Source organism: Lycium barbarum, chromosome 9 (assembly GCF_019175385.1).
Source record: "Lycium barbarum isolate Lr01 chromosome 9, ASM1917538v2, whole genome shotgun sequence".
Lineage (NCBI taxonomy): Eukaryota > Viridiplantae > Streptophyta > Magnoliopsida > Solanales > Solanaceae > Lycium > Lycium barbarum.
Genome location: NC_083345.1, coordinates 29395769 through 29412137, shown reverse-complemented (window position 1 = coordinate 29412137; position 16369 = coordinate 29395769). Strand labels below are relative to the sequence as shown.

General features: G+C 37.2%; 1 protein-coding gene and 2 pseudogenes across 1 annotated transcript; 2 read left to right on the top strand and 1 right to left on the bottom strand.

Annotated features, from left to right (window-relative positions):
• Positions 1-5225: 5225 nt before the first annotated feature.
• On the top strand, positions 5226-7814 carry LOC132611176 (uncharacterized; annotated as a pseudogene).
• A 2835-nt stretch (positions 7815-10649) lies between these two features.
• Positions 10650-11816, bottom strand: LOC132610894 (ribosomal RNA-processing protein 14-C-like; annotated as a pseudogene).
• Positions 11817-14663: 2847 nt separating this feature from the next.
• On the top strand, positions 14664-15878 carry LOC132611814 (uncharacterized). The gene is made up of 3 exons (XM_060326182.1): positions 14664-14807; positions 14889-15082; positions 15197-15878. The coding sequence occupies exons 1-3, from the start codon at positions 14664-14666 to the stop codon at positions 15876-15878; spliced, it is 1020 nt and encodes a 339-aa protein (XP_060182165.1).
• Positions 15879-16369: the final 491 nt, after the last annotated feature.

The window sequence follows — 16369 nt, the reverse complement described above, 5'->3', positions numbered from 1 at the left end:
CAACATATGGGTCAGTTGTTGCGAAAAATCTAACTGATGTTGAAGAAGTTGCAACGACTAACCCATTTGTTGCAACAAGTTTGTAATCTGTTGCAACGGATGAGCAAGTTGTTGCAACAAGTTTGTAATTTGTTGCAACAGATGGTTCAGTTGTTGCAATATATGGGTCAGTTATTGCGACAAATCTAACTGATGTTGAAGAAGTTGCAACAAGTTGATAATCTGTTGCAACAAGTTTGTGAACTGTTGCAACAGATGAGTTAGTTGTTGCAACAAGATGTAAATTTATTGCAATAGATGGTTCAGTTGTTGCAATATATGGGTCAGTTGTTGCGACAAATCTAACTGACGTTGAAGAAGTTGCAACAAGTTGATAATCTGTTGCAACAAGTTTGTGATCTGTTGCAACAGATGCGTCAGTTGTTGCAACAAGATGTAAATTTGTTGCAACAGATGGCTCAGTTGTTCCAACATATGGGTTAGTTGTTGCGATAAATCTAACTGTTGTTTTAGAAGTTGCAACAAGTTTGTGATCTGTTGCAACAGATGAGTCAGTTGTTGCAACAAATCTTTCAATTGTTGAAGAAATTGCAACAACTAACCCATCTGTTGCAACAAGTTTGTATTCTGTTGCAACAGATGGGTTAGTTGTTGCAATAAGTTACTAATATGTTGCAACAAGTGCATTATCTGTTGTAACGGATGAGTAACCTATTTAAAAGCTTCACATTTAGTAAACAATAAGTATAATTGGTTTTCGTTGTTTACACCTAAATATGGGTGAATCAAGTAGTTCTCATCAAATTACACCAACGATCGATCGATTTGGGAAGTATACGCTTAGTTGATCATATGTCCTGACTCAGAATACCATCAAATTGGTTAGGAACATTTAATAAACAATAAATATCATTGGATTTTTGTTGTTTACACCTAAATATGGGTGAATCAATTAGTTCTCATCAAATTACACCAACGATCGATCGATTTGGGAAGTATACGCTTAGTTGATCATATGTCCTGACTCAGAATACCATCAAATTGGTTAGGAACATTTAGTAAACAATAAATATCATTGGATTTTTGTTGTTTACACCTAAATATGGATAAATCAAGTAGTTCTCATCAAATTACACCAACGATCGCTCGATTTGGGAAGTATACGCTTAGTTGATCATATGTCCTGACTCAGGATACCATCAAATTGGTTAGGAACATTTAGTAAACAATAAATATCATTTTTTTTCGTTGTTTACACCTAAATATGGGTGAATCAAGTAGTTCTCATCAAATTACACCAACGATCGCTCGATTTGGGAAGTATACGCTTAGTTGATCATATGTCCTGACTTAGAATACCATCAAATTGGTTAGGAACATTTAGTAAACAATAAATATCATTGGTTTTCGTTGTTTACACCTAAATATGGGTGAATCAAGTAGTTCTCATCAAATTACACCAACGATCGCTCGATTTGGGAAGTATACGCTTAGAATTTCCCATCAAATCAATGAAATTACCGTCTAATCCATTAAGGATGTTAGTAGATAAATATATTGATCACTAAATATCATTGAATCCCTTTGTTTAACACTAAATATCATTGGTTCCCTCTGTTAATAACTAAACATATGTGACTTATATCCTAGTTGTTGCAGCAATCTCATGATCTGTTGTAGCAATTACATAATCTGCTGCAGCAATTGCATAATCTGTTGCAGCAATTACATAATCTGCTACAACAATTGCATAATCTGTTGCAGCAGTTGCATAACCTGTTGCAACAAGTACATAATCTGTTGCAGCAGTTGTTTAACCTGTTGCAACAAGTACATAATCTGTTGCAGCAGGTAACATAGCTGTTGAACAAGTCATATCACTTGTTGGATGAAACAACTCATTCTATTTGTTGGATGAAACAAGATAAGGACTTTCTGCAACAACTCATTCCATTTGTTGTAAAAACTCAAAACACGATAGGAACTTACTGTAACAAGTCATGTCACTTGTTGGAAAACCAAGTTAAGTTAGTTGCTGCAACAAGTACATAATCTGGTTGGCAAAATCCCAAAAAGTTACACAGCTGTTGCAACAGAATTTTTACTTGGTGAAAACTGTTCAGAAATTGCAAAACCACAGAACATACATTGGTGATTTGAGCAAGATCAACATATCATTTAAACTAATTTTACTAACAAAAACAACATAAAAATGTCATAAAGTCCAATTTCACAAACACAAACAATAGTAATTATTATTACAAGACATTGCAAATTTAACAACTAGGGAACAATTCGGTTTGGGCATATAGTTTTTTTATGGCCAGCTGTTTTGCATATGGAGCATTTGTTTTTCCTCATTGCAAGTGATTCCCCGATTCCACGCCTCCTCTTTGTCCGTCTTCTTCCCGGTTTGCTCGGATCAACATGTGGAGGAGGTATTTCTCTCTCTAAAATTCCATAGGAACTTCCCAAGATTCTTCAGAAGGCACAGGATTCATTTCCTCACAGTATGCAATTATATAATTCTCCACCCTGTAATATGGAGATAAGTAGTCATAAATCCGCCTTCCAAAGTCTTCACCATATTGGACTCGAAGCGCTGCCATAGCACGTGGGCAAGGTATTTTGTCCAGGTCAAAAACTCTACAAGTACAGATTTTCTTTGCAGATCGACTGTTGCAACTGAACCGTGGCCGATGACGCTGAACTTATAGTTGACAATTTGATGGGCCAATAACTTATTACCCAAGTTGACAAATTTTGATATTTTATTTTTCATTAAGGGAACAAAGATGGTTGGTGAGTCGATGAACTCCATACGCTTCTCATGAAATTTCTCAGTAAACCTCCTGTTTATGGAATCAAATAGAGCAGTAATGGGAAATTCTCTTTCAACATTGAACATTGAGTTCACCGACTCAGCAGCGTTTGTTGTCATAAAATCATACCTGACAAAACAAACATATTAGTGTTGGAACATGTGGCTGAGGCTCAGCTGTGTCAAAAATCACAACAAGTACAATATCTGCCGCAACAAGTTACCTATTAGTTGCAGCAGATACGTTACTATGTGAAAATAGAAATGTGAAAATAGAAATGTGAAAATACCTATTTCCGGGGCAGAATGCCCTGCTCCATCTGTGGAATCTAGCACGTTCAAGATATTCGGCGGCCCCAGGAACCAAATCTCTGATTTGATTGAAATGGTCATTGAAGACATCAATATTGTACGCTTTTGCTGCTTTATAAAATTGAGATACGACCGCCCCATTGTGAAAGGTGGTTCTCATATTTTCCCCTAGGTGCCTCATGCAAAAACCATAATGACATGTAGGGAAGACAATTGAAACCGCCTTTTTGATACTTGGATGTCTATCAGAAATTATGCACAACTCAGGGGTATCCTCTATATAGCTTCTCATTTGTTCAAAAAAATATTTGTACGAAGCATCACACTCCTTGTCCACCACACAAAATGCCACTGGAAAAATATGATTCTCCGCATCTTGTGCAACTGCTGACAACAACACTCCTTCGTACTTGCTCCTCAAGAATGTCCCATCGACAGCTATGACTTTTTTCATTTGCGCAAAACCAAGCATCCAAGCCTTATAGGCTACAAAAAAGTACTTGAACTTCCCATTTTCATCAACCTTCAATGCCGTTTTACTTCCTGGATTTGCAGAACGAAGCATATAACGATACGCATCAAGCACCGCATACCCGTGCTCATGTGTCCCCCTTGTCAAAGCCTTTGCAATCTCCATGCCCTTCCAGACCTTCCAATAACTTACCTTACAACCCAAATCTGTACGGATTGATTGACTCATATCTTTTGTAGATGGGCCTTTACCGTAAGGAAACTTATCTTTGAAGTATTCACCAATGACTTTCGCAGTAGCGTGTGGATTATGGCTCGTAATGTGCTCAGAACCACATGTGTGATGCTTTATGTAAGTTCTGATACAAAATATGTCAGAACTTAAAAGCTTCACAGCCCTAAGCCACCACTTGCACTCCGGATGTACACATCTGAAGCAATACACAGTACGCGAATTAATCACCTTCTTGATTCTAAAATCTTTCTTCAAGCAAGCAAGTTTCAACCAAGTGGCTAGTTCTTCCTTGTTCTTGAATGACATTTCTTTATAAAAACCTGTTTCATCATCTTGAACATGGCTAGATTGTATTGATTGTGTAGTGCCCAATGTATTGCTCGCAACTTCGGGTATACGAATCGGGTCAGCCCCACTTCCATTATCTGGGATATCCACATCCACCCCATCTAATTCATCATTTAACACATCTTGTTGGTCTTGAGATAAATTGTGGTTCTTTACCGGGCTTCCAACAACGTATACCCTTAAAATGGGCCTAGCTACATCATTCAAATAAGCACGCAAACGAACATGATCAGTTATCTTAAATGGCAAGACCCTCTGATTTTCAAAAAAGCTATGCATGTAAGTGATGGCAAGATCTTTTGGTTCACAAGTTAATTCGCAATAGGTGATGATTAGGTTCACAAAATCATCGAACATAACATCTCTTTGGACAGTCATCGCTATCGTCTCTAATGTGTCACTACCCTTCTATCGCCAAATATATCGATTGTTCTTCTCGATCCATTCACCATGGCAATCAACCCCTATTGTTATTGAGTCCCCCATTAGTGGTGTTCGAGGTACCTGAAGATATTTTGTTTAACAAAAAATTGGTCATGAGAGTACATACCAATCTATAAAAAAATGAAACAGTTGCAGCAGTTGTTCCAACAGATTATTGACTTGTTGGAACAAGTAAACTACTTGTTGCAACAAGTAATAAAATTGTTGCAACAAGTCACTAATCTGTTGGAGTCAGCTTCAGTTTTTTGGGTTCTGTTTCAGACAAAAACTGAAGCCGACTCCAAAAGATAGTTGAGTTGTTGCAACAAGTGGAACACCTGTTGCAACAACTATACAACTTGTTGCAGCAAGTCAATAATCTGTTGGAAGCAGCTTCAGTTTTTTGTCTGAAACAGAACCCAAAAAACTGAAGCTGACTCGAACAGATTAGTGACTTGTTGCAACAATTTTATTACTTGTTGCAACAATTTTATTACTTGTTCCAACAAATCAATAATCTGTTGGAACAACTGCTGCAGCTGTTTCATTTTTTTATAGATTGGTATGTACTCTCATGACCAATTTTTTGTTAAACAAAATATCTGCAGGTACCTCGAACACCACTAATGGGGGACTCAATAACAAAATATCTTCATTGTAACAAAATCCCAACTTTGTTAAAGAAACCTAAGAAAAGCAATGGGGCATAGCATCACCAAATTCGGTGGAAATTTCTTCATTGAGATATTCTTCCTCGTTGATAGTCGAGGCTCCGGGAAGCATAGCAGCAGCAAGAAGGGAACAAGTTGCAAACGCGCAAGTGCAAAGGAAAATGAAAATTGCACATTATGGAAGAACAAAATCTGCTAAGTATGAAGGAAAAGTATCGTCTCTGGCCCCTTCCTTCCCCTCGGTTGCTAGCCCCAGTCCCCGAGAAGAAAAAAGATGCAGCTTTATCACGCCTAACTCTGGTAATTAGCACCTCAATTCCTACCTTCAAGTGCAATTCAGAACTATCTTCTAACAGGATGATACACAAATTATATTACTTCAATAAGTAGGACTAAAGCTTCTGGTGCTTTGTTGTGTTTTCAGACCCACTCTATATTGCATACCATGATGAAGAATGGGGAGTTCCTGTCCATGATGATAAGTAAGCATATTTTTTCCCCTGTTTTTTGTGCTTCGTGCATATTTTACATATTTTTCCCCCTGTTTTTTGTGCTTTGTGCATATTTAGCATATTTTGTTCCCCTGTTTTTTCTGCTTTGTGCATATTTATCAACTTCATTCTTGGACTAATTTCCTTGTTTTATATACACATCTGCTCTTTGAGTTGCTAGTGTTAACAGGTGCACAAGTTGGATCGGACTGGACTTCAGTTTTAAAGAAAAGGAAAGAATTCAGGTAGGTTTTGCTGGTTTTAAATCAAGTCTTGATGAACACTTTGAAAACATTCAGAGGCCTCAGCTGTATTTTGGATTCTACTTTCCTCCAGGGATGCCTTTTCAGGATTTGATCCAGAAATTGTTTCCAAGTATAATGAAAAGAAGATTACTTCAACAAGTGTAGAATATGGTATAGAGCTTAGCCAAATCCGAGCAGCTGTCGACAACTCTAACAGAATTTTAGAGGTAATCATCATATAATATGAGCTCTGTAAAGAATTTTAAACACTGATTTAACTTTTCAACTGTCCTTTCTATTTCAATGTCTCCATTGTTTGACAATCCTTCCCAACATTTCTGTTAAGAATGACATTATGAGACCCTAATGGGAAGCATAGATGGGAAAAGTCTTGATATTTAATTAATCAGCTAATCATGCATGTACCTAACAACTGTTAAAGTAACATAACCACATGGGCCATATGGAATAAGTATTGTCTACCTGGCCATGAAAGTACAACCCTAAGAATGTAAGATTAGTATAATTAAATAAGTGTTTAGGCTTAAGGAATGATAGAGCTGTCATATATTGTTACATTCTTGTGATTCTTAAATAAAATTTGGGAAGTTACTAGTCTTGAATAAGCAAATTTTAGATGTGGGGATCATCTAAGTGTATGATTTCTTGATTTATATTTCAGATAAAGAGGACATTGGGGTCGTTTATGAACAAACAAGCCCATTGCAACACAATACAAGGCATGCAACAAAATTCCAGTGAAGACCTCGAAATCAGAAACCATAAGCAAAGACATGGTAAAAAGAGGCTTCCGCTACGTGGCCCCACCGTTATACACTCCTTCATGCAGGAGGCCGGCCTCACCAACGACCACCTTATCGCCTGCCCACGACATCTCCAATGTGTGGCATTGGCGACTCGACCTGCACCCCTGGCTCTATAATTTACCTAATCATCTCCTAGTTTATCAACTACTCTACTAAGCCATAGTTTTAAGTAGCAAAAAGAGTTGTTGAGGAACCTAGTTGATTGTCAAACAATATTCTACCTTCTTTTTTTTTGGGTGATGAATTTAGGTGTTCCAAGTGATTTGATTTGATAATGTAAGATATTGAGTTGGTTAATGTATAGAAAGAATATTTTAGAGGAGAAAGTAGAAAGGAATAAATGATTATGAGGGGACAGATAGCATGTGCAGGGTGGGCAGGGAAATGCCTATGGCACTGGCACATGCCATTTGATTTAATTTTGTGGGCACTGACCACCACCATCACTGCACCATTATTTACTTGCGTGCTTTTGAACAGAGGCTTATCTTTCAAGGATAAGATTCATCATCAACATCAGTACAAAGGAGGAGCCTTTGCTTCCCCCCGTTATAGGCCCTTGATTCCTGTTGCTGCAGGGAATAAATAGTGGATGATTTATTCCCTACATCATTTCAACTAAAATGATGCCACGTGCAGCACCTTAACACAAAAGGAAAAGGAAAAAAAAAAAAAGAAGTTCAAGGGGCATTAGTTTGGTTATGTCTGTTGCCCCATCGTGACATGTTTGCTGGAATCTAACATGACAGAGAAGCAAGCACAAAGTGCCTTGCAGTTTGTATCATATTTTAGTGTGGAATTTTGAGTGTGTTTCTCTTTGGCCTTTGCCTTTTTCTCCTTTTTTTTCTGATTTTTTTTTTTTTTTTTTTTTTTTTTTTTTTTTTTTTTTTTTGCTTATGGGGATTGTAATAACTATTATGGATTTTAGTGGTTATCTAGATATGGATACCTTTTTCTGGATTCTGTTCAATTTGGTAAGTTAACCATCTTCTTCTTCTTCTTCCCATGTGCTCTCTCAGCTTTTAAAAGTCACTTTGGTAGACTACAGGGGTAAAGCATATTCCCCACACCTGTGCACATGGACACTGCGATGGCTCAACAGTTCATTGCTTGAGGTTGAAAAATGAATATTTGATGTTTAAGTTAAAAGAGTATTTAGAAGTCGAAATAGTGCACATGAATTTCACTTTAAAAAGGTTGACATTTGTGAGTGAAAACTATTACTCCAATAGTATTTCACTACACATAACACTTTTAAAGAAGTTTTGAAGCTAAAATACACATAATTTGCTAACAATATGTATGTCCAAACGCCTACTTAATGACTGTTTAAGTTCTGCCATATATATTTTAGGAATACCAGCCTTTTCTCCTCTTCTATTGAATAGGAAGAATACCTTGCCCCAAGCTTCAAAAAAACTAGCAAGTAAGGGGGAAAACACCAATCTACCAAGAAAATAGGCAAACAGATGAAGATAAGAAGTTGGATTGGCACTGAGCTGTGGAGAACGAAGTTTGAACTGTTCTACCCTTAGAACCGAAAAGGCAACTCAACTCATCTCAAACTAAAGTGCAACTTCATCGATAGAACAAACCTCTTGACATTCTTTCGAGATTCCTGGTGATCGTCAACACAGGACAACTTGGGTAGAGCTATAGCTCAAGTAACCAATTTTGATGGAGTAGCTTCCAAGGACGTAATAGCCTCACCTCAAAGATGAACCAATCAACACAATAAGCGCCGTATAGCTAAAGCTAGTGTAGCCACCCAGCTACAACTATCAATCAAATATGCAAGTGTAGAAAAGCATATAGAAAAGACCACCCCCACCCCAACCCCCACGCACGTTTTTGGACCATGCCTCCCTAGCTTCATATACCCGTGATTATACCACTAGTTTATATCTTTAGTGCACCTTTTAAGAAAATACTAAACTCGAGAAAAAATAAGATATTTTGATAAAACTACTCTTATTTATATAATACCTAATTACTATACTTTCTTGATTACATAAAAACTCACTTATCTAAATATGGGTAAATTTGGAAGAAAATAATTCATTCCTTCTTGATCATGTGACACTTATTTTGGACCAAAATAAAAAAGTTAAGTGGACACTTATTATGAACTGGAGGGAGTGCTTTTTAAAAGCAGTCATCGGTTTAAGTAGCATCTCTGAACCTGTACAGGTATGATGATAGAAGATGAATAGTATGTTGAATCAAACAAATACCCACTTGGAATTTATAGGGAAAAGGGCCTGATTTACCCCTCTACTATTGAAAATAGTCCACATTTATCCCCCGTTATACTTTCGGCACAAATTTGCCCCTACCGTTACCTAAGTAGCAATATTTGCCCCTCGTTTGGATGGCAGTCCACCATGGCAATTAAACTTCCACGTGGCTTGACATTTGGGTGAGGTGGCATGTCACGTGACATGCCACCTCACCACCTTCTCCCCTCTCCATTTCTTTCTTCTACCTCCAACCACCATTGAAGCCACACAATTTCTACTAATCAGATTCAAAATAATTATTTGTGAAACGAACAATATTAGTTCAATGAGTTTAGAAAAAACAAAGCTTGTCAAATCTTCTGTTTCCCTTGTTGCTTTCACTTACGAAATTGGAATTCTAGAAGTGGTAGGCAATTGGAGAGATAGTTGTCTACATATATACGACTTAACATACATAGTTTCCTTTTGTTTTTCTTTTCACAGTAAATATAAACTAAACCAAGAAAATACATACATGCATGCAGACTATCATAATTATCTACAATACATGTCAACAAACAAATAGTTGCTCTCAAAGAACAGTAAAATCTGCACATATTTTAACCTTTCCTCATTAATTATATATGCTATTTCAAATTTCTCCATATATATTTATCGTGGCTTAAACTGAGATGAAATTGTTTTGCAAGGATTTCTTCCAACGGCCTAATAATCATTATTGGGTTGGAGTTAGATAAATGGTCAGTATCCGGGTAAAGTGATAGTATTGGCGGTTATGGTGATTCCGGTGAGATGGGTTAGTGAAAAAAAAGATATAATTGTTGGAGGAGATGGTGGTGGGGTGTGGCTTCAATGGTGGTTGGAGGTGGCTTTGGTTGGAGGTAGAAGAAAGAAATGGAGAGAGGAGAGGGTGGTGAGGTGGCATGTCACGTGGCATGCCACCTCATCCAAATGTCAGGCCACGTGGAAGTTTAATTGCCACGGTGGACTGCCATCCGAACTGGGGGCAAATATTGCTACTTAGGTAACGGTAGGGGCAAATTTGTGCCGAAAGTATAACGGGGGGTAAATGTGGACTATTTCCAATAGTAGAGGGGCGAATCAGGCCCTTTTCCCGAATTTATATTACCCTCGTTATCCTGATAAAAAAAAAACTGGCTTAGTTTGACCGATGACACAATACACCATACTAAATATTTGAAACGATAAGAGAACTACCTTGGACAGCCTTAAGCAACTAATTAGATGTTTCGCCAAAGTTGAACCAAAACTGCCCTACTGTTCTCACTAACAACTGGATAGGTCTCTCGTTCTCTCTTCACAACACTTCACTTATTTTACTTTATCCATCAGAAGCAATAACCCCTTACTTCGCTTAGCCGCGACGGAGCGATTACTTTTTAATAACATAGGTCGCTATGGAGCAAACTTACCATGGAACTACAACAACTATCCTGAAGCTTGAGAATAAGATATGATTAGTAAGAAAGGTAGCTTATCTAGCAAACAAAGTGGCTTCAAGAATGCCATCTCAGAAAAAAGAAACAAGGATTCACAATGAGACATGTTACTAAATAAGGCTTAAACTTGAATAGCACAGAATTACTAAAAGATTTCAGAACAATCACAAAACTTTCTCTCCAAATGAAATAGCATCTAAACTCAACATAAGTAAACAAACGAAAAGAGTTCATGACCAGTTTAGCTTTTATCCTGAGTAATGTAGCCTTCCTTTGGTCCCTCAAATCCCGGCCTCATAAGCTTCTTCTCCCTTTTAGCAATCTTCCTCATCTTCTTCTCCTTCGCTTTACCAGCAATATTATCCCTTCTCTTCTGTTGTCGTTCGTTCTTCAACTTCTCCGCAGTCTCCATTCTTTCCTTCCACTTTTGCGAACTCTTCTCTTTCCTTTTCTTCTCCTTCTTCATACTCTCCTTCAACAACTTAGGATTATCGTAAACCTTAACTCCCATTGCCTTCTTTTCCGCTGCCTTCCACGCTTCCTTATCCGCCAACGTCCTATCCTCTCTCTTCACTTCTTCCAACCTCTTCAACCTTTCCAATTCTTCCGCTTTCGATACTTTCTTCTTCTTCTTTTTCTTATCATCATCGTCACCAATCTTAACCTTCCCAAACTCTATATTAACTTCCCCATTATCTTCCTCTTCTCCCTCTTCACCTCTTTTTCTCTTCTTACCCTCGGATTTCGCTAAAAATCCATCCTTTTCATTTCTTTCACTCCTTTTACGCGCTCTATTGCTCTCCTAACTCTCCCCATCACCTCGATTGCCACGGAGCATTTCGATCTTTCTACGTAGCCTTTGCCTCAACTCTTCATACGTAACAGAGGAGTTATCATTGTCATTATTAGGGTTAGGGTTATCGTTTTCGTCCAAATTAATGGGCTTGGATTCAACATGATCCTCCACGTCATCAGTTTTTTGCTTATTCTGAAGGGATTGTTGGAGTTGTCCGAGGGTTGAGGACTGCTCTTTCTTTTCAGGGTCAAGGCGATTGCGACGGGTTTTTTGAGGTTTTCTTTGGATTACTTTTTTAAGGACGCTCTAGCGGCTTTTGGTAGACCACGATACCAGGTGTCGGGTTCATCTTTAGGGAGGTAGAATCTAGGTGGAATTAGGTCAATTAGCTTGTCGAAGAAGAGCCTGTGGTCAGAAAGTATGGATTTCAAATCTGTGTGGTGAAGGTGGTGGAGATGGTGGTGGTGGATTTTTGTTTATTCTTCATTGCGGCTAGGTTGGAATTTGCCGATTGGGATTTGTTTGGCAAGCTTTTTGGGAGGAAATTTTTTAAAGTTCTTATAAGGTTATGGTGTAGTTGGGGGAATTTTGGGCTATGTTCGAATTTCAGGGGCAATTGGCGCGAATGCCCCTCTTTTGGGCTGGTCTTTAGATTTTGTCCCTCAAAATCGTGATCTTTAATTATTGTCCTTTCGAGCAAAAGTAATATAGTAAAAAAATATTACTATCCCTAATCGTTACATATAAAAACAAAATATTGTTATTTTCAAATCCTTCCCTTCTTGCATATCATTAACCCAGCCCAACTTCGTTCCCAATTTTTCACATTATTCAAATCGTTATTTCAAGCCAGATTTCTCAATTGATTTTGCTGCTACAACATCAGTAAAAGGTACAAATCTTAATTCAACTCAATTTAACGATTTTATTGAGTTTAGATTGTTAATATTTGAAAAAAATCATCTTCTACGACCTGATTATTAAGAAACAGATGACATACAGCTCAAATTGAACATTGTGCATGATAAAATTAATCAGCAAAATAGAATTGATTGGATTTATTGCTTTGTTATGATTTTAATTACTTTATACCTTAATTAAATTAGTATACAATGCTTATTTACTTGAAATTGTAATTATAGTAAATTCAATTTAAATCAGGCAATGTTTATCGATTTAAACTTGAATTAAGGCAAACTGTGTACAAATTTAGAACAAGTATGCTGGAGGAGGCAAAAGTTCAATTTACAAAAGAGTAGAATATGTCGTTACCGGCAATGTTCTGAACCAATTTCATAACAAGTATGCCGGAGAAGGCAAAAGTTCTGGTTTATATAGAAGTATAAATTAGTCCAGTTGCATCAATCCTCTAATTGGAATAACTGTTGCAGGCATTTGATTTAAATTGGATGAAGGTAGAGGAGGTTTTCATTTTTTTTTAACCAAAAACAGTTACTGCATTATCATCAGCAAAACAAAAGTGCTTATGCCGGAGGAGGCAAAAGTTCAATTTACAAAAGAGTAGAGTATGCCGTTACCGGCAATGTTCTGAACCAATTTCATAACAAGTATGCCGGAGAGGGCAAAAGTTCTAGTTTATATAAAAGTATAAATTAGTCCAGTTGCGTCAATCCTCTAATTGGAATAACTGTTGCAGGCATTTGATTTAAATTGGATGAAGGTAGAGGAGGTTTTCATTTTTTTTAAACCAAAAACAGTTACTGCATTATCATCAGCAAAACAAAAAGTGCTTATGCCGGAGGAGGCAAAAGTTCAATTTACAAAAGAGTCGAGTATGCCGTTACCGGCAATGTTCTGAACCAATTTCATAACAAGTATGCCGGAGAAGGCAAAAGTTCTGGTTTATATAGAAGTATAAATTAGTCCAGTTGCGTCAATCCTCTAATTGGAATAACTGTTGCAGGCATTTGATTTAAATTGGATGAAGGTAGAGGAGGTTTTCATTTTTTTTAAACCAAAAACAGTTACTGCATTATGTTAAGCAAAACAAAAAGTACTTATGCCGGAGAAGGCCAAAGTACAATTTACAAAGTAGTAGAGTATGTCGTTACAGGCAAAGTTCTAAACAAACTTCTGAACAAGTATGCCGGAGAAGTCAATACTTCTGTTTAGAAGCCATTAAAGTAAAATTCTACAAACCTAAAGAAACTTACACTTCATTAACATACATTTAAATATATATATGTCCACAAAACATAAAATCCTAACTTCATAAGTACCAAACTACCATCATCAGTTCTAATTTCATGTGTACCCATACCAAATTGCCCATCGTCAATTTGGCCAGTGTGCTAGAATAACCTCTGTCTTACAAATCGTAATTCTCTTCGCAGATCATCATTTTCTCTACTTAGAGCACCGTAAAGAGCCCTCAGAAAATCTATGTCTCTTTTGATATCAGCAATTTCATGAGTAATTTGCAAATTTGCAATATTAGGATGGATTTGGTTATGAAGATGGGCATGTTCATGTGCTTGCCCGTGGCCACCATTAACATGTACAATATGTTGATTTTGGTTCATTTTGTATGTGATTATATCTGTTTTTCAGAAGTAAAGTGTTTTTTTTCCCTTCTTCCAAAAGTTTTGTTGGTTTATATAAAAGTATAAATTAGTCCATTTTAAATTGGAATAACTGTTGCATGGATTTAATTTAAATTAGATAAAGACAAAGGAGGTTTTTCAGTTTCATGAAAATAACTGTTGCAATTTCATTGGAATAACTGTTGCAGAAATAGTTACTCCGTTTTTGAAGAATGCTGGTAGCGGCAGAACTTCTGTTTACAAAATGGTAGAGTATGTCGTTTCAGGCATACTTCATGATTTTACATACAAAGTCTGTTGGGAAGGGCAAAACTTAAATTTTCAAAACTAACAACTTAAATACATTTCATTTTGGTTTTTTCTCAAGTGAATCTCTCTTTATGCAGGAAGTTTAACAAAAAACTGACACCAAGGTGCATCTACGTAGCCTTTAACGGCAAATGGGACGTCGCCTACAATTATGTTAATCATGAAACCAAGCTAATACTTGTCAATGATGGTGTAAATTTTCAACAATTTACTCAACAGATATTTGCGAGGCATACACAAGATACTCAGTAAAAAGAGGCCAACATATGGTTTGACACCAGTGAGAAAACATCCAAAGGGATGCGTGTAACAAATGACATTGATCTTCACACTTGCTTGTACCTGCTCAACAACAATGACAACTTCAGAAATTCCCGTTTCATATTATAGTTCAATTCAGCTGATGCGGAGAACAACCCATTACAAGAACATCATAATTACTCTATCCTAATGACAGAAGGACAAACCATAAAGGAAATTGACAGACAACTCTGCATTGCTTATGAAGAAGACATGTCTGATGTTGGATTGGATGACGAACAACACAGCCCTATTGGACATAACCTTGGGATTCCACATGAGCAGAGAGAGATAGTAACTCCTAACCAGACACCTCAGTAGCTACAATGGCAACCGCCAAACATTGAGCAAGTTGTAAACAATGACCTTTCTCAGCATCCAACTTCAATGAATGTTGTATCACTTACTCCGAGCATGACAGTTGAAGAGACACAAACACAACCATGCAACAAAAGAAAGACACTAAAGAGGAAGAGGATACAAAATGATACACAAATTTTGACACCTAGTGCATCGATTGATCAAATAGAATTTGGCATTTTATTCAAAGACAAAGATACCGTGAGAAAGTGCATGAATAACATTGCAATTACTCGTCATCAATAATACAAGGTAGAAAATTCATGCACGCAACGGTATTACATCAGATGTGTTGACCCAACCTGCATTTGGCGTTTTCACAGTTCAAGGTTCAGAGGATCGGAACTTTTCAAAGTAGTTAACTTTGAAAAGAGACATAGTTGTTCAATAAATTTCATCACCTCTGACATGAGGAATGCAACTTCAAAAGTCATAGCGGAATACATTACAGACCTAGTACGCCATACACTACAAGAGATAACACCCAAATTTGTCATTGAAGAAATGAGAAGCAGATATGGCTTGCACATTGGTTACCACAAAGCATGGTGTTCCCTCCAACACACTTATAATGTCATAAGAGGAAGCCCAGAAAATAACTACACACTTCTACCGCAATATCTTCACATGATGAAATTAAGAAATCCTGGAACAGTTGCTAACATCAAATGGACCGCTGACAATAAGTTTAAGTATGCTTTTTTCGCTTATGGAGCATCAATTGAGGGTTGGAAACACTGCAGACCAGTAATGATGGTAGATGCAACCTTCTTGAAATCAAAATACCAGGGTGTGCTCATGATAGCAGTAGCAAAAGATGGAAACAACAGCATATTTCCTCTCGCATTTGGTATTGCAGACTCTGAGAATAATGAATCCTATAGGTGGTTCTTCAGACACGTGAAAAAGGTGTTTGACACGCGCAAAGACCTATCAATTCTTTCTGATCGCCACGCATCAATTGCAACTGCAATCAAAGAACTGTATCCAGATACACAGCATTGAATATGCATCTACCACATGGAGAAGAACTTGCAAAAATATTTCCCATCCGAAGCGATCCTATCACTGTTCTACAATGCAGCAACTACCTATAAACAGGTAGAGTTTCATACCTATATGTCACAGATACAACAAATCGATCCAAAAGCTGCAGAATACATAGAAGAAGAACCACCGGAAAGACGGGCACGTTCATTCCACACCAACAGGCGTTACAACATGCTCACAACAAACAATGTCGAGACAATGAATTCTGTATTGAGGAAAGCAAGGGAGTTGCCAATAATGGCATGTATTGATTACATCCAGAACAAGCTGCAAAATTGGTTTTACCAGAGAAAATTGGATGCAACAGGACCGTCGCATGACCTGACATGTTGGGCTGAAAAGATAAGTAGAGGCTTCACAATGAAAGTAAGTACATTTTACCAACACACACTTCAATATTAGTTTGGTGAGCAGTGCATAGTTTAATTTTAACCAAACACAAAAGT

Coding starts and splice junctions, on each gene's coding strand:
- LOC132611814 (XM_060326182.1), top strand. CDS start 14,664: ATGACAGAAGGACAAACCATAAAGGAAATTGACAGACAACTCTGCATT. Junction 14,808..14,888: donor CACATGAGCAGAGAGAGATA/GTAACTCCTAAC, acceptor GACCTTTCTCAG/CATCCAACTTCAATGAATGT. Junction 15,083..15,196: donor GACAAAGATACCGTGAGAAA/GTGCATGAATAA, acceptor GCGTTTTCACAG/TTCAAGGTTCAGAGGATCGG.